Source organism: Dreissena polymorpha, chromosome 13, assembly GCF_020536995.1.
Source record: "Dreissena polymorpha isolate Duluth1 chromosome 13, UMN_Dpol_1.0, whole genome shotgun sequence".
NCBI classification, from domain to species: Eukaryota; Metazoa; Mollusca; class Bivalvia; order Myida; family Dreissenidae; genus Dreissena; species Dreissena polymorpha.
In genome coordinates this window covers 36,740,427-36,754,963 of record NC_068367.1, presented here as the reverse complement: position 1 = coordinate 36,754,963, position 14,537 = coordinate 36,740,427, and the positions used below count along the sequence as shown (strand labels likewise).

At 36.9% G+C, this 14,537-nt stretch overlaps 1 protein-coding gene across 1 annotated transcript in view; it reads right to left on the bottom strand.

Annotated features, from left to right (window-relative positions):
- Positions 1 to 14,537, bottom strand: part of LOC127854882 (ADP-ribosylation factor-like protein 5B) — a 32,631-nt gene that overhangs the window by 5,460 nt on the left and 12,634 nt on the right. Inside the window, exons 3-5 of the mRNA XM_052389989.1 lie at positions 6,372 to 6,519; positions 5,675 to 5,758; positions 599 to 750 (exon numbers count right to left, since the gene is read on the bottom strand). Coding sequence (XP_052245949.1) covers positions 599 to 750; positions 5,675 to 5,758; positions 6,372 to 6,519 — 384 coding nt within the window. The remainder of the gene's footprint in view (positions 1 to 598; positions 751 to 5,674; positions 5,759 to 6,371; positions 6,520 to 14,537) is intronic.

Here is a 14,537-nt window from a genome sequence, read left to right as displayed (position 1 = left end):
AAATAGATACGTATTTTGACGCATTTGTGGTCCCTTAGAAAGTTAAATTTAATTTAAGACCATTCTTACTAGATTCAAATTTTAAAGGCTTCATTTCCAAGCCTCAGATACTGATGAGCAGCAAAAAGCATAAAGCCTGAACAGACTGCCAGTTACTCGCAGGCTGTTCTGGTTTAATACTGTTTGCACATAGCCATTTTCACTTTGCCTCTGAGTGGGAAAGGGTTAATCAATAATTTGGTTTAGTAAAAACCTCACAGATAAAGTGCAAATATTTATGCCACTTGTTCGTCTTCTCGATAATCATATTCAGCTTTTTAACAGGGACGACACTTTTCACCTAGACAGAACTTTCATATCGGAAAAAAACGAAACATTCTATAAAAAAGCGAAGATGGTGTCCCTTATTCGCCTGTGCAGTCTGCGCACGCTAACTGCAATGACATTTAACACATATACATTAAGCCCCCTTTTGGCAGAGCAAGGCTCAAAAATAATATGTGTCCATAAAATCAATTACATACATTTCAAAATAAATATACGAATTAAAATAAACATTAAATACAATAAATACATAAAATACAAGAACCCTTCATACCCTTCGCCGGTGAGTGCACAGCAGGCCTGTATGTGCCAGGGGTGGTCCTTGACTGAGGTGAGGTTGAGGTGTTGACTGATCTCTGCTGCCGACATGGAGCCCTTGATGTCCTGCTTGTTGGCCAGTATGAGCACCGCAGCCTTCCTAAGGTCCTGCAAACACGGAGCCTTGTTATGGGAAAACTGAGCTTAATGCTTGAGCGTAAAGTTGCGTCCCAGATTAGCCTGTGAGGTGTGCACATGCTAATCAGGGACAACACTTTCTGCCTAAACTGGAAAGCAAGGATGAGCACTGCTAAGGTCCTGCAAACACACAGCCTCGTTATGTGAAAAATGGGCTTAATGCATGTGCGTTAAGTTGCGTCCCAGATTAGCAGGCTGATCCGGGAAGACACTTTCCGTCTACATGGGATTTTGTTCAAGCGATACCTCCTTAAAACAAGAGCACCGCCTTGCGGGTGCAGACCGCTCATCTATTTTCTTTTTAAAGGTGAAGGGACTCTCATTTTCAATCACAAAGGAGGGAGGGGTGGAGTGAAGAGGGGTGTATAGTGTGGGGTTGTGGACAATTATTACATTATCTTCCAAAAAAGCGAAAAAATAAAGAAATAAAAAATAAATAAAAAGGGGGGGGGTGATGGGGGGGGGGGGGATTTTTTGAGGGTGTGGTGGTAATTTGTGAGATGATGTTTAAAAAAAAAAAAAATACTAAAAAAAAAAAATTGGGGGGGTGGGGGGGGGGGGGTGGGGGTATAGTGTGAGGGTGTGGTGGTCATTTGTGAGATGATGTTAAAAAAAAAAAAAAAAAAAAAATTAGGGGGGGGGAGGGGGGGAGGGCACGGGGGATGGTTTGGGTGGAGTCTATTGTGGTATGTCAGGTAAGAGTAGTTTCGTCAAAGTATCAATCAAATGTAATCATAAATAAAGAAGTTATGGCAATTTTAGCAAAATTTAATAATTTGACCTTGAGAGTCAAGGTCATTCAAAGGTCAAGGTAAAATTCAACTTGCCAGGTACAGTAACCTCATGATAGCATGAAAGTATTTGAAGTTTGAAAGCAATAGCCTTGATACTTAAGAAGTAAAGTGGATCAAAACACAAAATTTAACCATATATTCAAAGTTACTAAGTCAAAAAAGGGCCATAATTCCGTAACAATGACAACCAGAGTTATGCAACTTGTCCTTTTACTGTACCCTTATGATAGTTTGTGAGTGTTTCAAGTATGAAAGCAATATCTATGATACTTTAGGGGTAAAGTGGACCAAAACATAAATCTTAACCAAATTTTCAATTTTGTAAGTATAAAGGGCCCATAATTCCGTCCAAATGCCAGTCAGAGTTACATAACTTTGCCTGCACGGTCTCCTTATGATAGTTAATAATTGTTGCAAGTATGAAAGCAATAGCTTTGATACTGTGGGAATAAAGTGGACCTAAACACAAAACTTAATCAAATTTTCAATTTTCTAAGTATAAAAAGGGCACATAATTCTGTCAAAATGCCAGTCAGAGTTACATTACTTTGCCTGCACAGTCCCCTTATGATAGTTAGTAAGTGTTGCAAGTATGAAAGCAATAGCTTTGATACTTAAGGAATAAAATGGACCTAAACACAAAACTTACCCAAAATTTTCAATTTTCTAAGTATAAAAAGGGCACATAATTCTGTCAAAATGCACGCCAGAGTTATCTTACTTTGCCTGCCCAGTCCCCTCATGATAGTAAGTAAGTGTACCAAGTTTGAATGCAATAGCATTGATACTTACTGGGAAAAGTAGACCTAAACGCAAAACTTAACCAAAATTTTCAATTCTCTAAGTATAAAAAGGCACATAATTCTGTCAAAATGCACGCCAGAGTTATCTAACTTTGCCTGCCCAGTCCCCTCACGATAGTAAGTAAGTGTACCAAGTTTGAATGCAATAGCATTTATAGTTTCTGAGAAAAGTGGACCTAAACGCAAAACTTAACCGGACGCCGACGCCAACTCCAACGCCAACGCCAAGGTGATGACAATAGCTCATATTTTTTTTTCAAAAAATAGATGAGCTAAAAAATAATCCATAAAAGCAAAAAGCCTGAGCAACCCTTGTTCAACAGTTACCAGCGCTGGGCTTGTGTGTGCTTTTGATAATTGCGATATTGAAGTATTCTCAAAATTAGCTCTTGGGTACAAATTCAAAAGTTTAAATAGGAAACAATTCAGTTTAGCTACACCTTTTTCTTTTCAATTTATTAGCCAAAATTGCAATAACTGAGATTAAGCACAGAAAATAGGACTTAAACAAACATTTTAAGCATGAAAGGGAAGGTGTTGTGTGACGGAAGATCTTTAACAGACCACCTCCCACATTCCCCGTGACCCATCCCTTCACTGGGACATGAGCTGCCAGTTTACACTCAGCACAGTTTGCAGCCAAGGTACATTTGCTTATTATTGAACCTTCTCAGCTACTCATTTACAGGGTGCCGGATCCTGTGATTATATTGGGTTCACAATTAAACGTTAATGAATATAAACCAATGTTATAATGTGGTGCTTTTTTTTCAAATAACTGTTTTAAACAATTTTTCTTAAGAATTTCAACAAGTGCATGAAAGACAGGTTTTTATGCTGGTTATGGCAATGTGAAATACATCAAAATTACTTTATTTGATAAGACGGTGTTCTTGGCCAAAAATTCAATGTGTACATCATATAAGCAACATGAAATTTTGGCAACTATTTCGGACGTATTCAATGATTTATTCTTAAATCCTAAGATATCAGAACAAACTGAAAGAAAAACTGTCTATTACATTCTAAAGATTTTTGCAAATGTATTTAAATAAATTTATATAGAGATATTTGCAAAAATAAGTTCTAATCAGTGTGTTTACATTCTGTCCAGTCAGTGTGTAAACCCCTGTGAACCCCATTGAACCTGCACCCTGATTTATAACCCAGGGCAAAGAGTAGCAAGTGTGTATCATAACCTATTACCACAAGGACATGATGAAAACATAAAAAAATTATTATATTGCTGTAAATTATGATACACAAACTAATTAACTAATGCAAAGAACAAGTATTCTTGAGTAGCACTTTATATATCGGTACTCATATTTTGATAATAATATTTGTGTTTTATGAATATATTTGTTTAATAGCACCTTCCAAAATATTGTTAAAATGGCAACAGACTACATGTATTAACATAGATATACACATTTATTAAAGGTTCACTGAGCATTAATGCACGCTAAAAGTGTTCATTAAAGCTAACTAGAGCATAAATGGACAAAAATACTCAATTACATTATTCAGATTGTTGTCGATTTGTCAATAAATTTCAAATTATACACAATATGTCTTAATTAAGACATTATAAATTGCCTTCTTAAACAATTGATCATTTAAGCACTTAGTTATACACGAACAACAGACTGATTACGACCCTATGCTGTAATATTGCATGAGAGCCGTCTTAAAATAGCAGCTGTCACATGTTTTGAACATGTCTTCATTGTGCTTTATAGCCTTGCTAACACAATTATGAGCAGTCATTAGTTTTATTGATGTTTTCAAAGATCACAATGCAAACTGTACATGAGCAATCTTCTGGCAAAACTTTGCTAAATGCATGTCAGCGTAAAGTGTCAGCCCAGATAGCCTGCGCAGTATGCATAGGCTAAGCCAGGAGTAATATTTTTCGCCTAAGCTGGATTTTTCTAAAAACTTGACTGCCTTTCAAAAAACAAAAGGCCATTTAGCAGGAAAGTTATGTCCCTGCTTAGTCTGTGCGGACTGCACAGGTTAATCTGGGATGACTTTTTATACACAGTCATTAGGCCCAGTTTTCACAAAAAGCACGCCCGAAAATGCCCCCCTGCTTATATTTCTTGTATTTGGAAGCATGGGTCCATCTTCATAAAGCTAGCATTAGAAAACTTGCGAAATCGTACCCAAATGTCATGACATTACTGGAACAAGAGTTCCGCGGTCGGAGATGACCGCATTGAAGCCGGATTTTTTATTTAAATGACAGGAAAGTACCTTTCGTGTTTTTGTCAATGCAATACTTAAATTACTGAAATATTGTTCAAAGGTCAAAATGAAATGTAAGTACTTTTCAAGGCATAAGCAAACCTTGTGTTATGTTTTGAATGCATGCATATACATGAAAGTTATAACATGAAATAAGAACTTTAACATTTTTACATTCAAGGTCACAGTGACCTTGACCTTCAAATGAATGACCTTGAAATGTCCAGTGGTTACTTACTAGTTCTGGCCAACCTTCATGTCAAGTTGCAAGACTCTAGGTCCAAGCATACCAAAGTTATAACAACTTTAACATTTTTACATTCAAGGTCACAGTGACCTTGACCTTCAAATGAATGACCTTGAAATGTCCAGTGGTTACTTACTAGTTCTGGCCAACCTTCATGTCAAGTTTCAAGACTCTAGGTCCAAGCATACCAAAGTTATAACAACATTAACATTTTTATATTGAAGGTCACAGTGACCTTCACCTTCAAATGAATGACCTTGAAATGACCAGTGGTCATCTGTTAATCCTGGCCAACCTTCATGTCAAGTTTGAAGACTCTAGGTCCAAGCATACCAAAGTTATACCATGAAATAAGAACTTTAACATTTTTACATTCAAGGTCACAGTGACCTTGACCTTCAAATGAATGACCTTGAAATGACCAGTGGTTACTAACTAGTTATGGCCAACCTTCATGTCAAGTTTCAAGACTCTAGGTCCAAGCATACCAAAGTTATAACAACTTTAACATTTTTTATATTGAAGGTCACAGTGACCTTGACCTTCAAATGAATGACCTTAAAATGACCAGTGGTCATCTGTTAATCCTGGCCAACCTTCATGTCAAGTTTGAAGACTCTAGGTCCAAGCATACCAAAGTTATACCATGAAATAAGAACTTTAACATTTTCGAGCACGCCGCCACCCCGCCCGCCCGCCCCCCCCCGCCCGCCCGACAACATCAATCTATAAGCCGAGATTTTTTCGAAAAAAATCCGGCTAAAAATAATATAGGTGATGTTTTCACTCTAGAGCATTACCTCATTGGCCATCATCTTGTAAAGCTCCTCTTTGGTGATGGACAAACGTTCACGGTCCGTACTGTCGATGACTAGTATGATAAACTGAAACAGGCATATACACTATTAAACACCAGCCAGAGCCTTTCCTTAACCCTTTTACTGCTAAGATACGCATTTTGACAAGTTTGTTATCCCTTAGAAAATCAATTAAATTAAAGACTTTTCTTAATAATTTAAGTTTTTAAGGCTTTAGTATTGTATTGCACATACCTACATTTTAGTGTAAAATATCTTTCTGTATACGCTTAGTATTGGTGAAGTATATCGGAGTATTGGTGTAATATACCTGAGAATTGCTGTAATAAGTATTCCACATACCTGAAAATTGGTGTAAAATGCCTGAGCATTCGGATGATAAGTATTTCGCATATCTGAGTATCTGTGAGTGTCAGTGAATTAAGAATTCTACATACATATATCTAAGTATTGGTGTAACAAGTATTTTGATAAACATATGAGTCAGGTTCTGAGAAAATTGGGCATAATGCATGTGCGCAAAGTGTCGTCCTAGATTAGCCTGTGCAGTCATAAAAATGTCATAAAAGCGAAAAGTGTCGTCTCTGATTAGCCTGTGCAGACTGCACAGGCTAATCTGGGATTACACTTCACGCACATGCATTATGCCCTGTTTTCTCAGAACAAGGCTCATATGTACCTGAGTATTTGTGTAGTAAGTGTTCCAGGAAGCCCTGAGGGACTCCTGTCCCCCAATATCCCACATGAGGAAGTGTATATTCTTCCACACCACCTCCTCTACATTGCTGCCTATCGTGGGCGACGTGTGCACTACCTCGTTCATCAAACTGAAATTATACATTACGTCACATGAACATTAAGTGATGGCAGATATCAGCATATGCATATAATCATCACAGTATTTATTGCCTTCATACCAGGCACTTTCGAACTTGTAATAAAATTCCTTTTAGTAAAATAGAAATAGATTTTATCAGATAAATGTCTCCACATTCATTGCAATTGAGAATTGTTATTGCTTATAATGTCATTATGGCAGACTATGCAATACATACATATACATGTAGCATCCAAATTAATTTCAATTAAGCCTGTATGAAATTGGTTGTGGTTGCCTGGTATACTGCATTGTTTATTTTAGAGATACATGTAGACCAGGGCTTTTTCTCTTCTTTAGCAAGGGATATAGCCCCTTCCCCCGAGAGAGTGACCCCTTCCTCTTAGAGAATTTCTGTAAAATGATGCAATTTTCCCCAAATGTCAAGCTTATTTTGGGATAAGTCTTTCCCTTTTACAGTTTTGTCAATTATTTTACCCCCTTGGTGCAAAAAGGTACCGTGTGACATTGAAATTAGAGGGCACATGGCACTTTTTTACACCAATTGAGCGATTTTCCCCCCAAAATGGACTGCCAGGCCCTTTTCCCAAATAAAAAAAGCCCTGGGTAAAAATAACAAGAGGGCCAAGATGGCCCTAGTTTGCTCACCTAAGAGGAGTCAGTTCATTCAATCTTTACCAAATGTCAAACTTGACCAAGATATTGTCCAGACAAACATCCTGGTCAAGTTTCATCATTTTTTCATCTGCGAGTCATGATCAATGTACCTATGAAGTTTTATGATCCTAGGCGTAAGCATTCTTGAGTTATCATCCGGAAACCATTTTTCTAAGTTGAGTCACCGTGACCTTGACAGCCATTGTGAGAATACGTTTTTTGGCACTGCGACCTTGACCTTTGACCTAGTGACCTGATAATCAATAGGGGTCATCTGAGAGTCATGATCAATATACCTATGAAGTTTCATGAACCTAGGCATTAGCATTCTCGAGTTATCATCCAGAAACCATTTTACTATTTCAGGTCACCTTGACCTTGACCTTGGACCTAGTGACCTGAAAATCAATAGGGGTCATCTACGAGTCGTGAACAATATACCTATGAAGTTTCATGATCCTAGGCCTAAGCCTTCTTAAGTTATCATCCGGAAACCATTTTACTATTTCAGGTCATTGTGACCTTGACATTTGACCTAGTGACCTGAAAATCAATAGGGGTCATCTACGAGTTATGATCAATGTATCTATAAAGTTTCATGATCCTAGGCATAAGCGTTCTTGAGTTATCATCCGGAAACCACTTTACTGCTTTGGGCCACCGTGACCTTGACCTTTGACCTTGTGACCTGAAAATCAATAGGGGTCATCTGCAAGTCATGATCAATGTACATGTATCTATGAAGTTTCATGATCCTAGATATCATCCGGAAACATTTTACTATTTCGGGTCATCGTGACTTTGACCTTTGACCTAGTGACCTGAAAATCAATAGGGGTCATCTGCGAGTCATGATCAATGTACCTATGAAGTTTCATGATCCTTGGCATAAGCGCTCTTGAGTTATCGTCCGGAAACCATCTGGTGGACGGACTGACCGACATGAGCAAAACAATATACCCCCTCTTCTTCGAAAGGGGGGGTGGGATAATGAGAAAACTGCCCCCCTCCCAGCAGCCATGTTATTCAACTGACCGGAACCATTTTTAACTCAACTCTTGTATCAAGGAAACAAATGTTCTGAGCAAATTTCATGAAAATTGGGCCAAAAATGTGACTTCTACTGTGCTCACATGTTTTCACTAAATACATATACAGAAAAATGCCCCGCCCACTGGCGGCCATGTTTTTTCACCGACCCCAACCATTTTTTAACTCGTCCGAGATATCAATAAAACCAATGTTTTGACCAACTTTCATGATGATTGGGCATAAATTGTGACTTCTAGAGTGTTTACAAGGTTTCTCTATAGCCTAATAGGGAAAACTGCCACTTTATATATACATATACAGGGCTTTCCTTAGACCTCAAATCTCAAGAGTCAAGGACTCTTGGGACCATATTTTCAAGAGTCAAAATCAAACTTCTGAGAGTCCTAATAATAACGCAGGAGAGTCAATGATTTTTTGCAATTTAAGCAAATTACTGAGCTATAATATATAAAAAGTAGGGATGTCAACGAATATCCGAATATCCGAATATTCGGTCCCGGGCCGAATATTCGGATACTGTTTTCCGAATCGAATATTCGGACGAAAAAATAAAAAATCGAGTAATTTCAAAGACTTTGTATTCGTAAAATTTGCTTCAAACATTGTTGAAAAAAGTTGTTCCCCGTGTCATAATGTTTATTCCGGTTGGCGCGATAATGCGTCGCTATGGTGATGACAGTATACCGGTCATAAATCCCGCTAACAAAGCCAGACACTTTGTGTCAAAATTATGATAGGTGCAAATCGCGTCTGCAATCAAAACACCGACCTGCACTTGATCCAATGACTCGAATTACATTTAAAATTATCAAAGATTAAATGAGTAAAGGAAAAGCCAACTTTGTGTAAAAAACAAATAAGACCGTATGGCAATTAAAACACCGACTCGTCTTGATCTAATAACTCGAATTACATTTAAAATGATCAAAGATTAAATGAGTAAAGAAAGAGCCGACTTGGTGTGAAAAACAAAACAGATCGTATGGTTATAATCATGTTGTCCAATCAAAAAAGCTTTTAGAAAATAATTTACTCAACCTCTAATGAGTATTTGCGTATCGTATGGTTCAAACATTAATTAATTACTCAATATTCAATCAGGTATTATACTTAAAGAAATGTTTTTGGTATTGCACCCTCATTTAATTGAAAATATTATAATTGTTAAACGCATAAAGTAAATATCTGTCCAAGCAAAATGCCACATACGCCTTCCGCTGCTTGGAAGTATTTCACGACATCATCCGATAAGAAGTCGCCGATCCAAGTGTCTTTTAAACGTGGCAACTTTAAAAGACTGACTGTTTAGTCTGTTTAACAGGTTCAAAGTGTGTTGTGGCTATGTACATAATTCGTTTAAGTTCAGCTTTAATTATATGTAGATATAACTGTTTTGTCATGTAATTATTTTGTCGTCATGTAATATTATGTTTCTCGTTCTATTGTTGATGTACGATATTAATAGTTTAAAAACAGTTTTTGTCATTCAATTTTAACAATAAAAACTTAAAAAGTAATCAACAAAATCAGCTTCGAATTAGCGACGGCAACGCTGTGTCAATATTTAGTCACTTCCGGTGAACTGCCGGTAAAAACGAAAGTAGAATTCATGAAGTAATGGTACGGTAAACAAAGTTGACTTTGACAGATGTTGACCGAATATCCGAATATTCGTTCGGAAGGGTGACCGAATATTCGAATACCGAAATCGGTATCCGTTGCCATCCCTAATAAAAAGCAACAAATTAAAAGATACATGTATGTTAACATTAATTTCTTACATTTTACTGTCACTACAACACTATGCATTTAAACACAATATTTCAATGATTAATAAATACAAAACATGTATTCTAATACATCATTAACTTCATGTATACAGCAGAGTAATATGTCATATGTTCTTCTTTCGCACGTTTGGGGGTGTTTGGAGCACTGTCATTTAGATCTAAAGTACGCTTTGTCGTTGGCGTCTTACACACACTTTCAGAGTTACTACCGATTCTGAATTCGAAAAGGTTTCTCTGCGACATTTTCCGAATGCACAAGCACAATTACACTTTGCACAATTACACTTTATCCAATAACTTTATTTGACCGTTTCGCGTGGCTATTAAATTAAGAATGAAATCCAAAATGTGAAAAAAACACATTTCCGCTGGCTATCACAAAAAAAACAACAACATACGGGTGGTACCTAAACACAATAGCCTATATAAATCGGTAAACTGTAAAAGGAAATTATTTCTACTCGCCGATAAAGGTGCCTCCGTATTTAATCCCATCAAAAATTCCGACGCCCTTTAATTATTTCATGTGCCATCTTCACTGAAGACGTGCGACAAACACGCCGTTTTCTATGCCTTCTCAAACGGTCAATTATTACGCCTACATGTATTTTGTAATCAATTAGCTCATGCAAAAATTGTCACTTTGCCACAAGGTCAGTTATATCGGTTCTATAGTTATTTTTAGCAACTTTGATGCAAAGCGTGTAATTTGATGTTGTAGACAGTACAATTATGCCAGCATAACTTTCGCGCGCCTTTGAACTGAGCAGTCATGAAGTAAAACAGTGATGGAAACATAAAGCCTTGGAAATACATTCTGCCATACTCTGGAAATATCTCAAAATATGCTTTACGGTGTTCTGTGGATATGGATGTTATTATTTTATATTGAATATTATTAAAACGGACGCGGATGAGTCCATTCTGTTTTGGTGGGTTTATAGTTCTTCTTAAATGCTCTGAGCTTTTATGAGTACATACGTACAGCCCTGAGGGTCAATAGCTGGGAGTTGGATTATTGCAACTATGTGGGTTTAATACACGTCTTTTCCGCAAACAGCTGATAACAAACGCTATGATAAATAATGGAAAGTTAATACACGCGTCATCGAACCAGCAGTGTTTTAATTGGTCAATACTAGATTTCTTATTTAACCAAACTCCGCCTACTGGGTGGACTTGTGCTTCGATGATTGGAAACGAGCGTTAACGATTAGCGTGTACTAAATGAGATACTCCGCCCCGAGCCAATTATCGCTTAGTCTTAACAACTTTTGATCTCGTTGACGCAAGTCGGTATATTCCCCCGGGTCAAATGTGACGCATGACGTAATTTTCTCAAGAGTCAAAAAGGGGTCTTCTGTAATTTTCAAGCGTCAAAACCCGGGAGCTCGGGTCAAAGGAAAGCCCTGCATATACAGAAAAATGCCCCGCCCACTGGCGGCCATGTTTTTTCACCATCTCGACCATTTTCGAACTCGTCCGAGACATCAATTGAAGCAATGTTTTGACCAACTTTCATGATGATTGGGCAAAAATTGTGACTTCTAGAGTGTTAACAAGGTTTCTTTATAGCCTAATAAGAAAAACTGCCCTGCCCACTGGCGGCCATGTTTTTCAACGGATCGAAACCACTTTTGAACTCAACCAAGATAACATTAAGACAAACATTTTGACAAAGTTACATGAAGATTGGGCATGAAATGTGACTTCTACAGTGTTTAAAAGGTTTTTCTCTTTTTGTTGACCTAGTGACCTAGTTTTTGACCCGGCACAACCCAGTTTCGAACTTGGCCAAGATTTCATTGGGACAAAGCTTCTGACCAAGTTTCATGAAGATGGGACAAGAAATGTGGCCTCTAGAGTGTTTACGAGCAAATGTTAACGGACGGACGGACATACGACAAACAAAGACCGGTCACAAAAGCTCACCTGAGCAATCAGGTGAGCTAAAACCAAGGATGGTCATGGTTATTATATATTACATTTTTTGATCATGTTTTTTTATTTTCAGTATTGGTCTCATATGTTCAACATGCACACATGATGAATACACTTGATTTCTTGAAACATAATTAACCCTTTCCCCCATAAGAAGCAAAGTGAAAATGGCTTTTGCAACCAGCATAAAACCAGGACAACCTGCAAGAAACTCGCAGTCTGTTCAGGTTTTATGCTGTTTGCTGCTCATCGGTAACTAATGGTTGGAAATGAAGCCTCTAAAACTTTAATCAATCAGCTATTATCACTAAGTATGCGCATCTTACTGGCTGACAGATGGTGAGTTTTTGTCTGTTTTACAACCCTGTCAACGTATTTAGTGCATGAAAGCACCATCTGTAGTTAATCCCTTTATTACATTTCAATAGAGCATGTTTATGACATCCTATGGTATGTGTGAAGACTGCCTGCAGAAGCCTTACAGCCTGTGGAGATATAATCAATAAACATGAACAACAAAGTATTCCTGTGCCTAATTAATGAGGAATATTGTGGTTTGGTTTTCTATGCCTATATTTGGATATTGAATTTATATCCAATACTAACCCTTTCTCTCAATTATGAATATTATCATATCAGAAAATGTGTTGACATCCTTACTTCTTTATTACAAGTTTTCATCTCAAAACAGAAATCTGATGTTTCCTGGTATGGATACTGTAGATTAAACACCACAATGAACTCTTAATGACCACTGTTAAAAAGAGTGCAATTTTTCACAAATTGGATAAAATAGCATCCAAAGTGGTTGTTAAATATAATTTTAGGCCAGTGACCTTTTGCCAGAATATTATAAAGAAGATCTACAAATTAACAAATAACAGGAATACGCAATATCAACACAACAAACTTAACTGATAGTAGCAGAGAATTAGCAATAATAACAAGGAAGAACAGAGAGATTTCTGCTTGAAATGCCTAACAAAATTCTAAGACATCATTGAATTTATGTTTTACAAATTGAATGAAAAATACTCCCCGTTGGGAAATAGGAAAAGCAATTCATTCTGTAAAAACAAGACTATTGCCAAGCAAAAAAAGTCTCCTACCGGTATCTATTTTGGAGAGATTGCCTTTGTTAAATTTAATTGAAAGAATGTAGTTTACCTGTTTATTATTCATTTTTTCTATTTGTTTCCATAGCAACCAGAATTCTTGACGTAGTAACAAAATGAAATGACCTGCATTTTGTCCATATTGCCATCTGTCCATATTTCAAGTTGCATGAAAAAATATTAAAAACTTTGAAAGTTATCGCAGGATCCAGAAAACCGCCATTTTCAGCAGTATTTCTAGTCTATTTGTTGCCATAGCAACCAGAATTCTTGATGTATGAACAAAATGAAATGACCTGCATAATGTCCATATTGCCATCTGTCAATGTTTCAAGTTGCATGAAAAAATATTAAGAACTTTCAAAGTTATCGCAGGATCCAGAAAACCGCCATTTTCAGCAGTATTTCTAGTCTATTTGTTGCCATAGCAACCATAATTCTTGACGTAGGAACAAAATGAAATGACGTGCATAATGTCCATATTGCAATCTGTCCATGTTTCAAGTTGCATGAAAAAATATGAAGAACTCTGAAAGTTATCGCAGGATCCAGAAAACCGCCATTTACAGCAGTATTTCTAGCCTATTTGTTGCCAAAGCAACCAGAATTCTTGACATAGGAACAAAATGAAATGACGTGCATAATGTTCATATTGCAATCTATCCATATTTCAAGTTACATGAAAAAATATTAAGAACTTTTAAAGTTATCGCAAGATCCAGAAAAAACACAAATTTCAGCAGTATTTCTAGTATATTTGTTGGCATAGCAACCATAATTTTTGACGTATGAACAAAATGAAATGACATGCATAATGTCCATATTGCTATCTATCCATGTTTCAAGATTCACAAAAAAATATTAAGAACTTTCAAAGTAATCGCAGGATCCAGAACACCACCATTTTCAGCAGTATTTCTAGTCTATTTGTTGCCATAGCAACCAGAATTCTTGACGTAGGAACAAAATGAAATGACGTGCATAATGTCCATATTGCCATCTGTCCATATTTCCAGTTGCATGAACAAATATGAAGAACTTTGAAAGTTATCGCAGGATCCAGAAAACCGCCATTTTCAGCAGTATTTCTAGTCTATTTGTTGCCATAGCAACCAGAATTCTTGACGTAGGAACAAAATAAAATGACGTGCATAATGTTCATATTGCCATCTGTCCATGTTTGAAGTTGCATGAAAAAATATGAAGAACTTTGAAAGTTATCGCAGGATCCAGAAAACCGCCATTTTCAGCAGTATTTCTAGTCTATTTGTTGCCATAGCAACCAAAATTCTTGACGTAGGAACAAAATGAAATGACGTGCATAATGTCTATATTGCCATCTATCCATATTTCAAGTTTCATGAAAAAATATAAAGAACTTTTGAAGTTATCGCAGGAAACAAAAAAAAACACCATTTTCAGCAGTATTTCTAGTCTATTTGTTGGCATAG